This window comes from Pelecanus crispus, chromosome 5, assembly GCF_030463565.1.
Source record: "Pelecanus crispus isolate bPelCri1 chromosome 5, bPelCri1.pri, whole genome shotgun sequence".
Lineage (NCBI taxonomy): Eukaryota > Metazoa > Chordata > Aves > Pelecaniformes > Pelecanidae > Pelecanus > Pelecanus crispus.
In genome coordinates, this window is record NC_134647.1 from 12,908,882 (window position 1) to 12,926,315 (window position 17,434).

A 17,434-nucleotide genomic window follows, 5' to 3' on the forward strand; every position below is an offset into this window, starting at 1 on the left:
CCATTAATAGGGATGTTTAACAGCAGATGATAAGCCAGACTCTACAGCCCTTCCAGCTTGCACCTGATCACATAAGTAGTTTCATCCATGTAACTGTGACTACAGCCTGAAATAAATAAGAGTTTCAGCTCAGGGTGTGACTATAAAATGACAAAGAGGAAAGCTGCTTTGAAAACATCACTTGTTGCTCATCTAGCTTGGGCAGGAAAGAGGAGCTGGAAATATATTTGCTGTCACTTACTAGAGCAGCCAGGGTACATGTCAGTCTGTTTGTGGCCTGAAAAGTAATGGGTGCCTTTAATGAGCAGTAGTGCTCTTTGAAGGTCTTGATTTAAACAGGATTAAGCCCACATGGAAGACGTGGCAGGACAGATATCTAGCTCATGCCCTGGTGGTCCAGTTATACTAGGATAAACACCTCACAAATACAAATCTAAACCTTTAACTAGTTCTGTTGAACTGACAGTCACAGAAGAAAGGCTTCCTTGGGACACACCCAACTATTCTTTTTTGACTCAGCCATAAGTACTGCAACAATATCCTACCTCTCCAGTGTTGTATTTCTGGTTCCAACAAAATGAATAAAGACAGAGCATATAAAAGCTAAGCACACTTTGAGAGAAAATTACTATGAAATGAAAGTTTACAAAAAGAAGGTGGCAACAACTTCCTCTGTGTTCAGTGCACAGTGAAATATTCCCCAGAATGAACTGAATAAACACTAGTGTTAACAGCTAAACCATTATATATTTACTAAAGCATTTGGTCTTTTAACAATCTATACCACATCAGTTACTATCTCCAGTGACTCTGAAACTTAAAATCATCTTCACATCTGTCTGTTGCTTGAGCTATAACATTAGACTCCCATAGTGGGTTCACAACTCATGGCTCCTTATGCACAAGGGCATCAGGTGATATGTTCCCTGGGTATCACACACAGCTTGTAGTTTGCTGTAGCAAAGGGTGTTAAAATAAAAGACTGTATCGGTTTGGTGGATTTTTGAGGAATTTTTTTTTTTTTTTGCTGCTCAGTGTCTTGCTACTTTGAAATAACTTAAGTAAACAATGAACCAAAAAATTCAAACCTTTTGAGACTGTTATGGCTATCACTAGGCACCTATGTATATGCTGCCAGATACTCAAAAGCAGTTAGCAGATATTGCCTCCGTTGGAGGCAATAACATCTCAAAAGCCAGACTACTTCAATCAAGCTGCCTACTTGAGCATAAGAAAATAAGAAATGTCCTTTCACAGCAGAGGCCATCCTCTGACAAGGATGCTTAGGATAGCAGATAAAAAGAGAGTGCTCTAAAAGGAATGAACCCCTCCACCTCTGGAATTCAGTGGTTTGAAGGCATCCGGACTGTTACATTTAATGGCCACCACTAGACCTAACTCCTATGAATTTGTCCTTTTGAACCTGTTTATGTTTTTGTCTTGCAAAACGTTACTTGTCTGTGAACCTAGATTACGCATGCTATATTTAAAAATACTTATTTTGTTCCTTTTATGCTTGCTGCCTGGTAATTTAATTGGGTGGCCCCTAGTTCTTGTTTTGTGAAAAACACTTGATAGTCATTTTCTACCTACCTGTCTTCTCTACTTTCTACCTCCCATTCACAATTTGTAGAACACTGTCTTCCCAATATTTATGTGCCCAGGTTTCAAATTCTGTTTTGACCCTTCTGTGAATATAGCAAAAAGTTGTCCCTGCCTAGGGAAGAGGATGAGGCAGAGGGGTGACACTAATGTTTACTGCCTGTATACTGCTGTTTCTTTGCTAGCTCACAAGTGGTGTGAGAAGTAGTATGTGGTGTTAACTGCCCTCATTTTAACTGACCTCATTCATCATTGATTATGTTGGAAATCTGAGAAGAAATTCAGTAGGAGATGGATCTTGGCCTGGTGTTTTCACCCCAATTAAACTGCTATAAGGAATGGAGTATGGGAGATGTGTAGCAGATTGCTTTGATTCTTTTAACAGTTCCATCTTCAACTGTGAATATTCTGAGGATCATTCAGGATAATAGACGTGTTTTTTGAAAGTATTTTTAATTCTTGAGTTTAATATGCTGAAAGAACGTATTAGATTTTCAACTGCCAACAAAGCATTGCTATGGATATAAGCTTTGCAGTTAAGCTGGTACCTTCCAAAGCTCACCTTTGAATTAGCTGCTTTTTTTTTTTTTTAACTAGGTGAAGCAACAGTGAAGAAGAAACCCGCTCCAAAGACTCCTCCAAAAGCAGGTAATTTGTTGCATGTGTCATCCTGTAGGAAAAAATAATAAACCAGTACAGTTTTAAAGAACAGACACCCCATTTCTAAGTACAGCTGTTTGCCTACTAAATTTGTTTGCATATGTGATTAAACAGTGAGTATGAAGTTCTACAAGGAGAAAACTGGAAGGCAAAGTCCATTTTTTAAACTCGTTCATAAGGTTACATTGCACTAAGTCTTAAATTATGAGCATGCAAGAAAGTTTCTATCAAATAAACTATAGCAAGATCCTACCAAATGTCAGCAATAGTGTTGTAACAACACACCTTAGCCTTCAGTAAAAGATTTTTCTATGTATCACAGAATGCCACCTCTGCATGAGTAGCTACCACAGAGAAGTTGATAGATTCTACTACATTTCCTCATGACTGGCATTATGGTAACCTGTTCATGTGTTTGCACCCTCCTACGCAAAGCTATCTATGCTTAAAGCTACCCAGAATGTTCCTTTATAGGAACCTGCTTTCAGTCTCGTAAAACTTTGTCAGACTTTTAAACTGTTCAAGCTGTTTTCTTTGCCAGATTTTTTCCTTCAGCCTAGTTTCCTTCAGATGTTTCAAAACAAAAACACGTTCAAAGAACAAGTCTAGGGGGAAAAAAACCCCAACACTTTGTTTTAATTACATTGAAAAGAAAAAGAAAGCACTTTTTTCATGCCCAGTAGCCCTGTGCTTTGGACAGGAATGTTATATTTGGCAGTGAGGTCATTCTAATGTTAGAGAATGCCTTTTACTGTTTCTGTCAAAGAGTCCTCAAATCTGCACACATACACCCCCTAAAATATTTTTTACTGTGCTGCTGCTGTAAAGCAACAGAACAGGTTTCACCCTGGAGTTGTCCACGCTGTGATATTTCTGGCATCTGTCCCTAGCAGCTACCAGTGGTCTGGCACACTCAGCATCACAACCAAGAGTCAGGAAGTAGCACTATTAGCAAAAGAGATGTTCTGCCATCTATTGATACTCAGGCAGTGAAAGGGAAGAGGAGGAGAAATACTTGATCCAGACATGAAGGAGTATGAAAGGGATGGCAAGATTTAAAAGCAGCACTGAGATACAGAAACAAAAGGATCTGTCATTGCTCATGGGGAAATTCGGTGGGATGGAGAAAGACATCAATTTCCTTCCTTGTCTCTCTAATAGATGTCCCACATGATGCTCATCTGGCTACTGAAGCCAGAATCTTCATAGGCAGGTGTTGAGTCTTAAATTTTCTGAATGCTGTTGATGACATTAGGGAGCAGGTTTGCAGACCCCCTCAGCACACGCAAATTGATACGAAGTTAGTTGGAGCCATTCCTCAAAAATACAAAGTGCAAAAGAAAAAAAAGTTTTTCTGAAAAACCCAACACAAAATTTCATAAGCTGTATATTTGGAATTGGTGGTAGGTCTTAACACTTTTGGCCTTTGGATTTCTATACCTTGTTCTTGCATGAGCAAACTTCTGATGGGTAGATTGTTATTGATTCACTACAGTAGAATTAAGAAAGTCCACAGAATTGTTTCATTCCAAGCAACAGATAACTGCTAATCTGGATTTCAAATGCTGCTCCGAAACTGTTGAGCTGAGAGATGCATGTGTTTGGAATTTTAAGAAGTGTAGAAAGTACAGTCACCTAAAGAGATATTTTTTTTTTTGTTATTTTCATCAGCTGCTCCTCCTCAGATTACTCAGTTCCCAGAAGACAGAAAAGTCCGTGCGGGTGAATCGGTGGAACTGTTTGCCAAGGTGGTGGGAACGGCACCCATAACTTGCACCTGGATGAAATTCCGTAAGCAGGTAAATTTTTTTCTGGTCTGTTTTATCAATCATTGAAAAAGTAGAGCTGGAAAGGAACTCCAATGGCCCATCTTGTCCACCTTCCTTCCCCAGGAACTGGCAAAATCCATGTCATTCCAGCCAGATGTTTTCCTCACCTCTGCTGAAAACAGTCCAATGATGAATATCTCACAACTTCCATTAGCAACCTGTTGCGGTGCTTAAATATCCATAGTGTTAGAAATTTTTTCCTAATGCCAAACCCAAATCTTTCTTACTACAGTTTAAACCCGTTGCTGCCTGTCCCATCCTCTAACAAATGACTGTTCCTTTGAGAAAAGCCTTAGACCATGTAACTAAAGGATAGGTGATGTGAAAGATATAGGTGTCTGAAAAGTATCTGTCACAGGAAATGTTTCTCTCTATCAAAAATAACCTCTTCTTCATTGATGCTTGGTCTAAAGTTATGTCTGAGGGCCAAAATGCCATATCAGAAGCTTGAGTGAAATGTCTTACAACACTTGTGTAAAACACATGCAAGGCACAACAACAATTAGGCTGCCGTGAGTGCCCTTACCCCCTAGGTTTAAACTTCCTTCTACTTGAATTAATTTCCTTGAACTATATTTCATGTGTCCATAGGGGCAGTTCTAAAGGGAGTTGCTTTAGCGAATAATAAAACCACTTTAAATCAAATAACCCAATATGCAAGTACAAACTGGAAGATGAAGTGCCATGTTAGGATAGAGCAAATATAAATATGTACTGTAGCTGCTCTTCTGTTTATTTCATTCTGAACTCCTTATGCACTCTATAGAACATAAATAAAAACATCTCCTCCTACAAGGAATTCTAGACTCTAAATACAGATGTGTCAGTATTTAATTGAAAGAATTCAAAACAGTTTGCTAGTGCAAAGGGTATTCCAGAGTCCATCTTTTCTAACCCCAAATAACCTCTTACTTTAGGGGAAGGGACCTTTTTTTCCTGAACTACTATATTTTCTTAAAATTCTTTAGTTTCAAGACTGGAGTTAAAAAGTGGCCTACTCATTTCTACATTTCCTTTCAGGGCTTTCTCTGCGTACTTTCAGGGCTTTCCCCGCATAACACAGATCTAGTTCTACTAGACTGATTTTTTTATTACTACTACCCTTTGACTAAATCTAATGAAGCAAAACATATAAGCCAGTGTAGAATCTCAGAAGAACAAAGTACAGGGCAGGGGGGAACAACTTTCAGTATAATTTAAACTGTAATGCTACATAATCCCATTTGCTAAGTTTCTATTCGAGGTACTGCAGGAGCATCTTTCTCGGGCTACTTTTTGGCCTATAGCAATGCATGTGTTCTATCTCAGTTGAGGAGAAAGCAGGGAAAGTCCTGCTCTTAGCGCTGTCATTTCTTATTCTCTGAATATATGAGACAAGATAAGGCAAACTAAATAGCCTTCATTTTTAATGAAATTCTGATAATGAGTTGGAAGAGTCACTTATCTAAGAAGGAAGTGGTGGGAGGAAGGAGGGCATTGACATTATGTTGTCTGTTTCATAAGAACACAGTGTACAGCTTCTATAATTGCAGTGTAGCATTATGAGGTTTTTAAATATTCTGTCATGTCTCAAGCTAATACTGATTAAAATCTAAGTCTCCTTGGCCATTTATGCTATGATAGCTTTGTTTCAATTAAAAACTAGTTCATAATATGCCTATGGTATTCAGCTGAGATTTTGATTTTTGCCTCTCCAGAAAATAAAAATGCTGTAGGAAAGCTAAATCTGGTCTTTGTATGTCTCTCTGCACAGCTGTAGCATTACATCTCCATTTCAGGCAACATCATCTTCAATTGTTCAAACCCAAGAAACTGTTACCCTGATTTATGTGGAAGTACAGAATAAGGCTGTTTAAGACAAGATGGTAAAAGTCACAGCTATGGATGATTTGCACACTGGGCCTCTAAAGGGGAATGGCAAATGAATTAGGGTAGGGTATTCAGAGCTAAACCCTTGTTCCACTGTGGTCTCTGCGAGACATGTGAGACCAAACTTTGTTCTTTGGCCAATTACACAGTTTGCACTTTCAGCCTGTCAAAGAGGAGTTAGAAAGTGAAACTCCTGTTCCTTAGTGGCGTCCCAGCAACACCAATGCTCCCTGTTGCCTTTGCAGGACTGGAGCCATTATAATGTTCCACTGCATTTCTACATGTTTTGTGTTGATCATACTCTTTACCAGCTGCACATATTCACTGCTGTAATAGAGTTATCTGCAGATAACACTCAATATGATAACCTTGTATTGTAATTTAAGCTCTTTCAGATATGAAGGAATTTATCCCATAAAATCTTTGATTTCTTTTTTTCTTTTTGCATTTGGCAGATTGAAGAAAATGAATATATTAAAATTGAGAATGCTGAAAACAGCAGCAAGCTAACAATATCATCAACAAAGCAGGAACACTGTGGATGTTACACCCTAGTCGTAGAGAACAAACTTGGCAGCAGACAAGCACAAGTCAACCTTACAGTTGTTGGTAAGTCCATAAATAAAAACATCTCCTCCTATAAGGAATTTTAGATTCTAAATCCAGATGTCTCAGTATTTAATTGAAAGAATTCAAAACAGTTTGCTAGTGCAAAGGGTATTCCATAGTCCATCTTTGCTAACCCCAAATAACCTCTTAGATATGTATATATGTTTTAGGTGTGTACTCATTCTTCAGACATCACTCTACATTTGCTTTATATACGATGATATGCAAAAAATTAAATAAAATAATCAGATATGTTAAGACGACTGAAATGAAAAACTAGTACTTTAAAAAACATCTGGACTGGACAGTGACATTGTAATACGGACTGTAAGCAAGTTCAGTAGAGATATACTGTGTTTTATTTTGAAGAATTACTAATTACAGATGGAGGTACAAAATAGCTCAGACTTTAAAAAAAACACATGAAAAAACCAACTCATGTCTTCATTTTTTGGTTAGATACCACTTCTTTTTCCCATCTAATGCTTGCAGCATCCAGATGTTTGCTAGACTGCAAATTTTAAAAGTTAGTTCAGGAAGGATTGAGGTGGTTTCTGTTAGACTGTAAATTTGAAAACATCCTGTTGCTTGGGGGAGGGACATTTTATCCTTTTCACTGAAATTCCTACCATAGTCTACTGTTTTATTGTGACAGAAAGCAGTGAATAAAGGCAGTCTGTTTTGAATATGGAGTCCTTCATATATGGGCTTTTACACATATGTATTTTAAAGCTTCAGCCTTGTCAGATGACACATTCAGGCCATCAGGTTTGTTGTAGCAGGCTGTGGACAGCTGCAGATAGTTGTAGACTGGTAGACAGTTGCAGTATGTTTGCAGATAAAACTGCAGCCTAGATCCAGACCAGCTAGCTTGAGTATCAGACAAAATCTAGAGCTGTGACATCTAGCTCTGAAAGGGCTAATGAACCCACCGTGGTGTGGATACACAGCAAATGGTTTCCAGGGAAATCTAGGGAAGTTCTACAAGCAAAGGTGGTGATTTGGTTAAAACAGTAGTCTGTGGGATGGGTCTGTTTCTAGGCTCTGTAATCTATGGCCTGCAGAGGAGTTTTGACAAAAGGCAGGGGAGGGCAGAGCTTGCCCAGTCATTTGGACAAATTCTAGTTCAACCAGAAAGGCCACATCCTAATTGCACACTCATAACTGCATTAGCTCTGCTGTCCTAACAGATATGTGAGCTAGTAAGCAAGTAAAGAAATGCGGGTATAAGGCCAAAGATGAAAATCTGAGTCAAATTAAATCAATGGCAAAATAGCATTAACCCAAGTTGGACTGGAAATTCATTCCAGCAATCCAGTGAATAACATACAAAGTTTAATGAGTAGAATCACACTTTCAAGTACAATATCCCTCAGTTGCATACTGCTGTAAGTATTGTCAGTAGAGGCCTCCTGGTTATTTAAATTAATTTTTTTCATCTAATCTGTGGCTTTAGAATCATAGAATCGTTTAGGTTGGAAAAGACCTTTAAGATCATCCAGTCCAACCATTAACCTACACTACCAAGTCCACACTAAACCAATCAAGGGTAGACTAGACTAAACCATGTCCCAAAGTGCCACATCAACCCGTTTTTTGAATGCTTCCAGGGATGGTGACTCCACCACCTCTCTGGGCAGCCTGTTCCAATGCTTGACTACCCTTTCCATGAAGAAATTTTTCCTAATATCCAACCTAAACCTCCCCTGGTGCAGCTTGAGCCCATTTCCTCTCGTCCTATCGCTAACTACGCGGGAGAAGTTTAATTGTAGTTAAAAGATAGCTGAATGAATAAGTATCAGGTAGCTTCCAGCAATGTGCCAAAGAATTCAAGAATAGAAGAAAATAGAATAAGTATTTTTCACATGACGCATAGATAAATTGTACTACCCCTTCCAACAGCGGGCTGTGCAGGTCAGAAGTATAGCTAGGGTAAAAATAAACACCGTGAAAAATTGGTCCTTGAAGTATCATCATATACATTGTTCTGGGTACAGCTTTTGGTTCCAAAGCCCCAACACAGCTGATTAGCAGCTAGAATGGCAGGAGATTAATCACTCTTTATATTTCCCTTTTTTTCACTCTTCCCTAGGCAACTGCTACAGGCTGCTAACTGCAGCAGGTTATTGGGCAAGATGGAGTTCTTTAGCTGAACTAGGCCGTCAATTTCTATTATCTTGTCACTGTATGAGCCTTGACTCATTATTATATAAGTCACTAGTTTATATCCTTTGGAGTTAATTGGTTTGAAAGTCTTTGAATTGTATAGCCTTATAAAGCTACATCTCAGCCTCCTGCTTTGCTCTTCCATAAGAAATGTGCCAGAGAACAGTGGGATTCCCAGAGATGCTTTTGGGACAGTTGGGTGAAGAATCTTTACAATGTGCTGGAGTTTACCATGCATTTTGGCTGATGACAAGCAATCTGTTTCCAACTGAAAAGAATAAATTCCCTCTTGTAAAATTGCCAAGCTCTTCAGTGAGACATCTCACTGATGTCAGCACTGCCAAAGGCATGACAAAGCCTCAAGATTCCTAGTTGGCTACACATGTGTTTTAAGGCCAGATTCTTCCATCTGGGTACTCAAAAATGTGGGAAAAGGGAGCAAAAATGTCTTCCTTCTAGGAAGTGGGTTAGAATCTCACTACTGAGATAAAATCCTTCACCCTGTTTGCACCCCTTCAAAGGTTTTAAATGTTCATGCAAATTGGAAGGTACTTTTCTCCAAAGCCTGCTCCAGTCAGAATAGGGAAACTATACTTCTCTAAATACGCAAAATGTAAGACCTCTTAGTCTACCAAAGCTCATCTTTAGTCCTAAATTCTCACTTGTCCATTCTCTCTGTTCCATCCAAAGTATTGGAAGAAACTTGCCCTCCCTGGCCTGACCCCACATTCATAGCAGGCATTTGTGGAGTAAGCCCTGGTGCTAAAGATCAGCTCTGTTGGCTCTAAACTCTGTGTGAGCTTCCTCCCTATGAATTTACTGATAAAAGGCACATCTATGTGTATGCTGTGCGCTCAAAACACTGCTGACTGACCACAGTCCACAACTGAGTCTTGAATATATTGAGGGAAACTACAAATAGAGAACATCTGCTCTCTGGAGGAGCGTGTCTGACCCAACCTAGAGCTATGTTTCTCAAAGAGGTAGCTAACAGGCTTGTCTGTTCTGAATTTTAGCAAATCAAAGGCACTCATTAAAATATAAAATTAAGTAAATAAGGAAATAAAGAAGTATTTCTTTTATTATTACTCTGTACAGCCATGTGGGTTGCAAAGTCTTCATGCTGATGGGCAAGCTTCTCATGTGAAAGACTCCAATAAGCATTTCCCAAATTAAATTTGGACTGTAACACATGCCAGCGAGAAGGTTGCCCAGGAAAGTTGTGCAGTCTCCATCCTTGGAGATATTCAAGTTCAGACCGGATAAGCATCTGAACAATCTGGTCTGACCTTATAGCAGATCCTGCTTTGAGCAGAAGGTCTAAAGACCTTCCTGAGGATATTTAAGATCTTGGTTTTATGCTTTTGGTTGTCAAAGACCTTTCTTCACAAAAAATACCATTACTGACTTACCTCCAACCAGAGGACAACAGACTGAGCTTATCTGCCAGGATTCAAATCAGAAATAATCCTGCTATGATTTAAACCCTGAGTCCTAGACTGTAAACTATAGCTGGGTATGATTATTATAAATGATTTTTGACAATGACTTTTAGAGGAAAAAATCTACCCTGAATTCCTTTGAATCTGTCTCCTAAAGTCTTAAATTCAACTGCTCACAGTGTCAGGCTCAGACTTCAACTGCAAGCTTAACTGAACTGAACAGGGGTTCTAACACTTAAAGACTTTGAGTAGTATATGATTTGATGCAGTTTGGGCCATGGGAGAAGACCCAGCTTTATTCTAAGGATTTTTTTTTTTAATTTTACGATTTTAATGAATAGCAATGATCCAAATGTCCATTACACTCGGCCTCCAGTGTGAGCTGTTTGCAGTCCACACACCAGATGCACAGATACGTAGTCAAGTTGGAGGACACTTGCTAATTGATCGGCAGTGCAGTGTGGTGATGAGTACACAGCACTGAGCCACAAGGACTGAGTCTTGAGTTTCACATCGATTCATTGTGTAACTTTGTATAAGTACTCACAATACTGGGAGACTTGCCGTAGAAGTGAGACATCCAAGTTAAGCAATGTCTTCTTTTAAAGGGTTGACTGGTCCCAAAATGTCCATGTGAGCTCTTCTCTGTGGTTATGGTTAGCTCTCTTAAATAAGCAATTTCATTAGCCGAGTGATCTCTCTAGGGAGATTTTGCAACATGTTTCTGCTCCAAAACCAAAATGGCCTGATGTGGGACTGAGCCAATAATTTATAGCAGACACTGTGTCAGATTAAAGTGGACTTCTGTTGCCAAAGCTATATTAAATGAGCTGGTGATGAGCTTGGTGTAAGACAGGACTGATTTAGGCAAAGTAGAGCCTTCCTCTACAGTGATAGCAAGAAATATTCATTCCTTTCATGCCATTTATTAGATGTATATGGGTAAATTTATCAAATTTCTGCTTCTGAACATTTTGGCTATGTGACAGGAATACCCCAATCTGTAACCACTTTTGAAAAAGGAACTTGGTTTTCGTACTGGCTAAAGCTGGATACTATAACAAAGAGTCAAAAGGATAACGGAGTATTCAACAAAGAGAATTTGGCACTAGAGAAGTAGTCTTCTGCAGCTATGCCACAAGCTTCCTTCATGATTTTGGGCAAACATGTTTCCATGTCTAGTATACAGGGGTTTTCTGATGATCAGTGTTTGGTGAATACTTTGGATATTAATGACATCTTTTTCTTTTGTTAATACAGAAGTAAAAACACATAGGGGGCTGATTTTGATCAGCTTTGTTTGTCTTTTATAAATCCTTTAGATTTGTATTGTTTGTGGTGTGGTATTAAAAAAATTATCATGGTGATTAGTGAGCTATACAATAGATATATGCAGAAGAATAAGAGCAATATCATTATACCCTGAGAGGCCTAAAGATAATTGTTATGGTGTTTTTATTACTCTAAACGTTTGCGCACGTTCTGTGTACTGTATCCTCATGTACTGTTGGACAGTGATAAACCAAACACTTAGGGACACATATATAAGCATGTTGCACACAGGCATGCAAGTCGTATAACATGAACTCACTAAGTAATACCTGCTGCTCTGTATGAGGTTATGATTCCATACTTGAGCTGGGACAGAGAAGTTACTTTCTGTGAGGAAACTGTTACTTTTACGCCTTCAGCAGAATCTGTATGAGCAGAGTCTTTCCAAGCAAAAATGAGAAAATACAAGTTTAGCTTGAGAACAAGATCTGATCATCACTAACGCCAATAGTCATTGAATATAACAGTAGGATTATTAATTGCTTATATGAAGGGCTTGGTCCTGGTTCAACAAGTGACATATATACATGCTATGTTAGCATTAGTTCTTTGGCCTGAAACTCTGTTAGAAGAAAATGCGGTAGCATAACCAACAGTTCACAGTGGCACTATCAGCATTTTTTGTGAGTGCTTGAGAAGTCTGGCTCAGAGCTAGCCGCTCAGACTGAGTGGATCCAGCAGTGGTCAGAAACTGTGCGTTCTCTCTCTGGAAAAGCAAGTGCAGACATCTGTAAGCAGATAGTGAAGCAGAACAACAATAAACACTTCTACAGAGAATGCTGCAGCTCAGACGTGCTAACATGAATGCTTCTGAAACTTCATCTTCTTTCAAGAAGCATCAGATTATCTTGCAGTATCCATGTGATTCCCTGTTTATGTTCAGGGTCAAGTATGCAGTGAATTTCCTAAGACTATGTGGGTGGACTTGGTCTCTAACCTTTAGCCTTTTAAGTTCCGCTAGATTGCTGGAGGAGTTTTGTCACCAGTTTTTTGGTTAAAGGGCAACTAGACTGGTGGTTAAGAAAGAGATGTCTTACGTTGCTGTTGTTGCTGCTGTTGTAGTTCAGCAGTGTTGTAACCTCCACTGTCAGCCTCCCCAGTAATGTTTGGTGGCAAAACTCTGCAGCTGTATCAAAACTAAATTTTCACAGCAAGGCAACAATGTATAGAGGAAAACCAGCTTACGTTGCCCTATGCATCAGTGCCAGTACACTAATCCAGATATATTCCTTGAAGGGCCATCTAGTTTCAATGTCATTTCTGGTAGGAGAAATTCCAGTAGAACTCCCTGCACAGTTATTTTTCCTGATACCTACCTTCACCATGAAGAAAAGGAAATATAATGACAGTATTTCTCATAACAAAATTCCTGTAGTTTACCTGCTGTTAAATGCTAGGAATGTCTTAGTAAGAAATGATTCATCACGACTCCTGCACACAAACATGGGGTTCCTAGGACCCAAACTCACCCCAGTGGGTACCTGAGATCTGCTGACAGTCTTACTGGGGAAAGTCCTAAAATTTATTCTGCCTTTCAGTGGACAGGTATCGGAGCTCTAATTCAGTCAGTTGTCAAACCAGATGCCTAACATGTAGCACATGAGTAAGCCAAATAGCTTGTTGACTCAGGCACAGGAGCAGATGGTTTAGAAAAAGGGCTCCTGAGAATGCATTATATATTTGTTTGTTCCATTAGGCCTGTGGCAGAAGGAGATGTTCTTGCGGTGAGGGCATTTGCGTGGGAGTGGTGAGCTCTGGTTTCGTTCCCAGCTCCATTCTCCTGCGTGTCCTTGGGCAAGGTCACTTCACTCTTCTGTGCCTGAGTTACTCCAGCTGGCAAAGTGGGAACAACAGCACAAAGCGGTGCTCTGGGCCTCCAGTATTTGTGAGCTACTTTATCCGCAGGTCTCAAAAGGGCAGTTTTTAAATAACTTAGTTTTATGCCAAAGTTGTTGGGAGGGGCAGTATGGTGAGGGATCACACTTGGAGGAGGCTAGCAGCAGTCCACAGTGTGTATTACAGGAGAGGGATGAATTTCCAACTCTGGTCCCCTGAGCTAAATATCCTTGCCCATGTGGTCCTCAGCTCTGCTGGGGAGGCTGCTTCATTAGGAGAAAATTTCTGTGCATTTCAACTTCTTTTGTGTTGTTTTGCGGGAGAACACAGGCATTCTTTTCTAGTTTAATTTTATGCTAAACCTGTGGTACACTAACATCCAGAAGGGTACTAATGGGTGTTACAGGGTGCTAAGGGGTAATAATATCCCTATTTACAGCACTCCTCTCCCTTGGAAGAAAAGTTGCAGGGCATAGTTTTCCGAGCAAAGCAGAGAGGTCTGCCATGACCCCGAGCCCTGTCAGCAATAATGCAGAGTTCAGTTATGACCTTTTATGGTTTCGCTTTTCTCCTGCTGATGGATTTCAAATGAAGGCTTTGCCAGTGCTGTCGGCATGGACAGTGTTCAACTGGCTTTTGCAGTATATTAAATACCTTCTCTGGCTAAACAGCTTGTGGAATGGAATTAAATTGTTTCTTTCTGTCTGTTCTTTATCTGGCAGACAAATATCACAATAGCTAGTAATAGTATTATACAGTAATATGATAACTGGATTTAGAAAGAAACCAAACCAATTTTGAGAACAGATAAAGAAAACTACTTCAGAGACTTTGTTTCAGTGCTGTGTCTGTTAGTAAAAGAAAAATAACTTTTTTCAGAGGCTGTGGTTATACTGTTCTCAGTTTTCAGAGGCTTTCTACTGGAACAGCATTGCTGTTTAAGAGCCTGCAAGCTCCTAATGTGCAGCAAGCCCTATCGCCTTGGTTTGGCTCAGCCTGACCCTCACATCAAGTAGCAGAACAATTTCCATTTCCCTGCGCTCAGAGTTAGATAAGGAGATTGCTGCCTTTTTTGGTCTCCTGGAATGGTGCTTGTGTCCTGCAGACTCTGTAAACTGAGCCATGTGGAGAAGGCAGTGAGATCTGGATAGCACGGTTTCATGTTATGTGGGTGTCCTGTCTGAGCTGTGGGTTCACCACCTATGCAGAAAGAGAGAAAGTCCCTTTCCTTATCAGGAGGAATTTTGTGTTACACACCACTGGAAAAAAGGCAAAGACCTCAAGTCAAATTTGTCTCATAAATAGCAATGATTTAAAGGCCGAGCGTACTTATGCTTTATGCTTCTCAGAGTGTACAAATACAAATTAATTAAAGGTTACTCCAGGCTGTATATCAAAACCTGTTTACCAAAATATTTCTAAGATTTTGTCTGAGGAAGGAGTGCAGCTGAATTCAATTTGGGAGTAAATAAGAAGTGCACATTTCAATCCTGGTATGGTCTTAAATGTGGCTTATACATTTCATGAGAAGCCAGCTCGTGACCTTACCATCTGCCCTAAGGAATGCATGCCACAAAGCATAAACTGGAATCTGACCTCCTTGCTCTGGGATAGTGGTAATTTATGTCTCCCTTTGTTGGGAAGTAGGGTTTCTTTTAATCTGTGCCTAGTTTGCTGCAGCACAAAGGGAGGAAAACAGTAGAGCCCTCCTTCACATCACCTCCACTCCCCACTTACTCCCCTACGCATGGTGTATAGCACGTCTGAGTTGCTGCTGCTGTTTCCTCTGTGCCACTTGTGTCAGTGACTTTATGCAGTCTCTGTGCTGATGTGCAGAACAGTCCCTGAGGCAGGCTAGAGGCCAAATTGGCTGCTTGTCCATCTCCTTTGCCTGCCACTAGGCTTTGGGAGCCAGCTTGGGGCAACCCCACTGATAGTCCTAAAGAGGTTACGTATGGAGCTTTGTGCTTGAGACCCCCTTAGCATTTAACTGTCCTACCTCCAACTATCTTATTAGCCTCTGCAGTCATACTATTAGGCAAATGAGGTGATCATGCATCCTAGTAAAAGAGGTGTAAGTACTGTCTGCTACAAAGAAGGTGGAGTTTGTAGGATTCTGACCAGTTTCAACAGGAGTGTATGGATACAGCCAATTTGACTGTGGCAATCTAGAATATCATAAAGCATAGCTAAGTCTTGATTTTGGTGTTATATGCATGCTGTAAGTTAGCCAAGACTGGAGTATCCCTAGTCTCATGTAGTTAAGACATCTTATGGTGGAGAATATATACATGTTTTCTTTTGTTGCCTATAATGGTGAAACTGAAGTTACAGCTTGATATTTTAAGTTAATTGCTTCCCCTATAGAAATGTTCACAAGGGGCAGTGTATTTTTGGATGTACTCCTTTCCTTCTAGTTCACATGTTGGGTCGTGGCTATGGTTTAGTCCAGAACAAGAAGACCAAAATTGTGGTCCAATGAAGCATATGTAAAGCCCTCATAATATAAGCCTAAGTACGAACTATGTTTGTGTGTGTAAAAGACTGCATGTGACATGCAAATGAAATACTGAAGATGGGCAGCTCAAGGACATTAATGGTATGCTAAACAGTGAAAGAGAAGGACAAAATAGAGAATTGTGCTTGACTTCCACACCCCTCTTCAACCCACTGGATATTTTTATTGGAAGCAGTTAATTGTGCTGATAGAGATTTCATATTCCAGAAGGGAATGTAGTTTGGCAAAGTATCCTAGCTTTCAATACAGACAGATGAATAAAGGGTAACCTTTAAAATCCCCATAGAATAAACTGCTGAGAAACAAAACAGACACATGGAGAGACCATCTGCAAATTCTCTGAATGTGCAGGGCTGTAGAATACCATGCAGTCTGATATCATATAATTTTTAAGCATGGCAAAATGGGACATATACATCTGTCATATTAAGAAAGAGGAAAGATTAGGCTTTCATTCTTGTTTATGATCTCTCATAGCAGCTACTACCCCAGTATTTATACATTGAACAGATCTGCAAGCAGCAGCACATGGTAGACTTCAAACAAAAATGTGCGTCTTTCTGGCTCAAGAGAGTCCAGCCATGGTTGCAGGTTTTCGTCTTTGCCTACTGAGAAAATTTATTAGGAAAGTAGAAATATTCCCAGGGCTGGCAGCTATTAGACTAAAGCCATATAGTATTTTCTTTACCGCTGATGTCCCCTTGGCCATGAATGTTTTCTCTCCAGTGCTCACATACCTAAGCCTTGCGTCCGTAAACTATGCTGGCCAAATGGATTGCAGTTATCTAGGTGAGTCATGGAAGGAGAGGACACTAAGGTAACTGGCCTAGGCAACTGATAAATCATGCCCAGAGTTTCATTTGGAAACAGAATTGTGTTGAAAGTCACCAAAGAGAGACTGTATTTTCATGTCCTGCACGGGAAGCAGGCTCCTGTGCTCTGCCAAGACTGAAGCATATGCATTCTTTCCTCCTTCAATGTAAAATTCAGTGCAGAGCATTACAGCAAGCTAACACTTTCCTTTTTTTTAAAAAAAAAACCAAACACTCACCATCCAGAAATAGCTGTGTGCATAGCAGATGTCAGAGAATCTCCACTACTTTGACAAACCCGAACAGATGCCTCTGTAAGGTGATAGACTACTGGCTTAACTTTTTCTTCAAAGTATTTTCCTCTTGCTATCAGCAACTGCTCTGTTCTGTTTGGATTTAGGCTACGTCAGCTGTTACTTATCCAAGTTCTTCTATCTGCATCTTGAGATGATACAATGATGATTATATAGGAGGGAAACAAGAAACAGAGCTGAATAGCCTTCTTCCATACAGAATCTGAAGAGGACAGAGGTAGCATCACTCCCTACAGTGTGTGCATGCATAATAAGTTGTAGTGAAAAGAAGATGGCTATTGCTGCTGTTGGACTAAAATCATACAATCCATGTGTGCCACACAACCAGCTCTCTGGTGGCTGCTGTAGTATTGTACAAGAGTTCTGATATTGTGGGTGGTGTGAGCATTGAATTCTCACTTCTTGCAGCTCCAAGGAGGCTGGGGAAGGACTTGTACAGGGAAGA

General features: G+C 39.9%; 1 protein-coding gene across 3 annotated transcripts in view; it reads left to right on the plus strand.

Moving 5' to 3' along the window:
* Window positions 1-17,434, plus strand: part of MYLK (myosin light chain kinase) — a 225,921-nt gene that overhangs the window by 175,397 nt on the left and 33,090 nt on the right. For all 3 annotated transcript variants that reach the window (XM_075710329.1, XM_075710327.1, XM_075710326.1), the window contains 3 exons: window positions 2,200-2,250; window positions 3,934-4,061; window positions 6,416-6,569. In XM_075710329.1, the coding sequence (XP_075566444.1) occupies window positions 2,200-2,250; window positions 3,934-4,061; window positions 6,416-6,569 (333 nt within the window). The remainder of the gene's footprint in view (window positions 1-2,199; window positions 2,251-3,933; window positions 4,062-6,415; window positions 6,570-17,434) is intronic.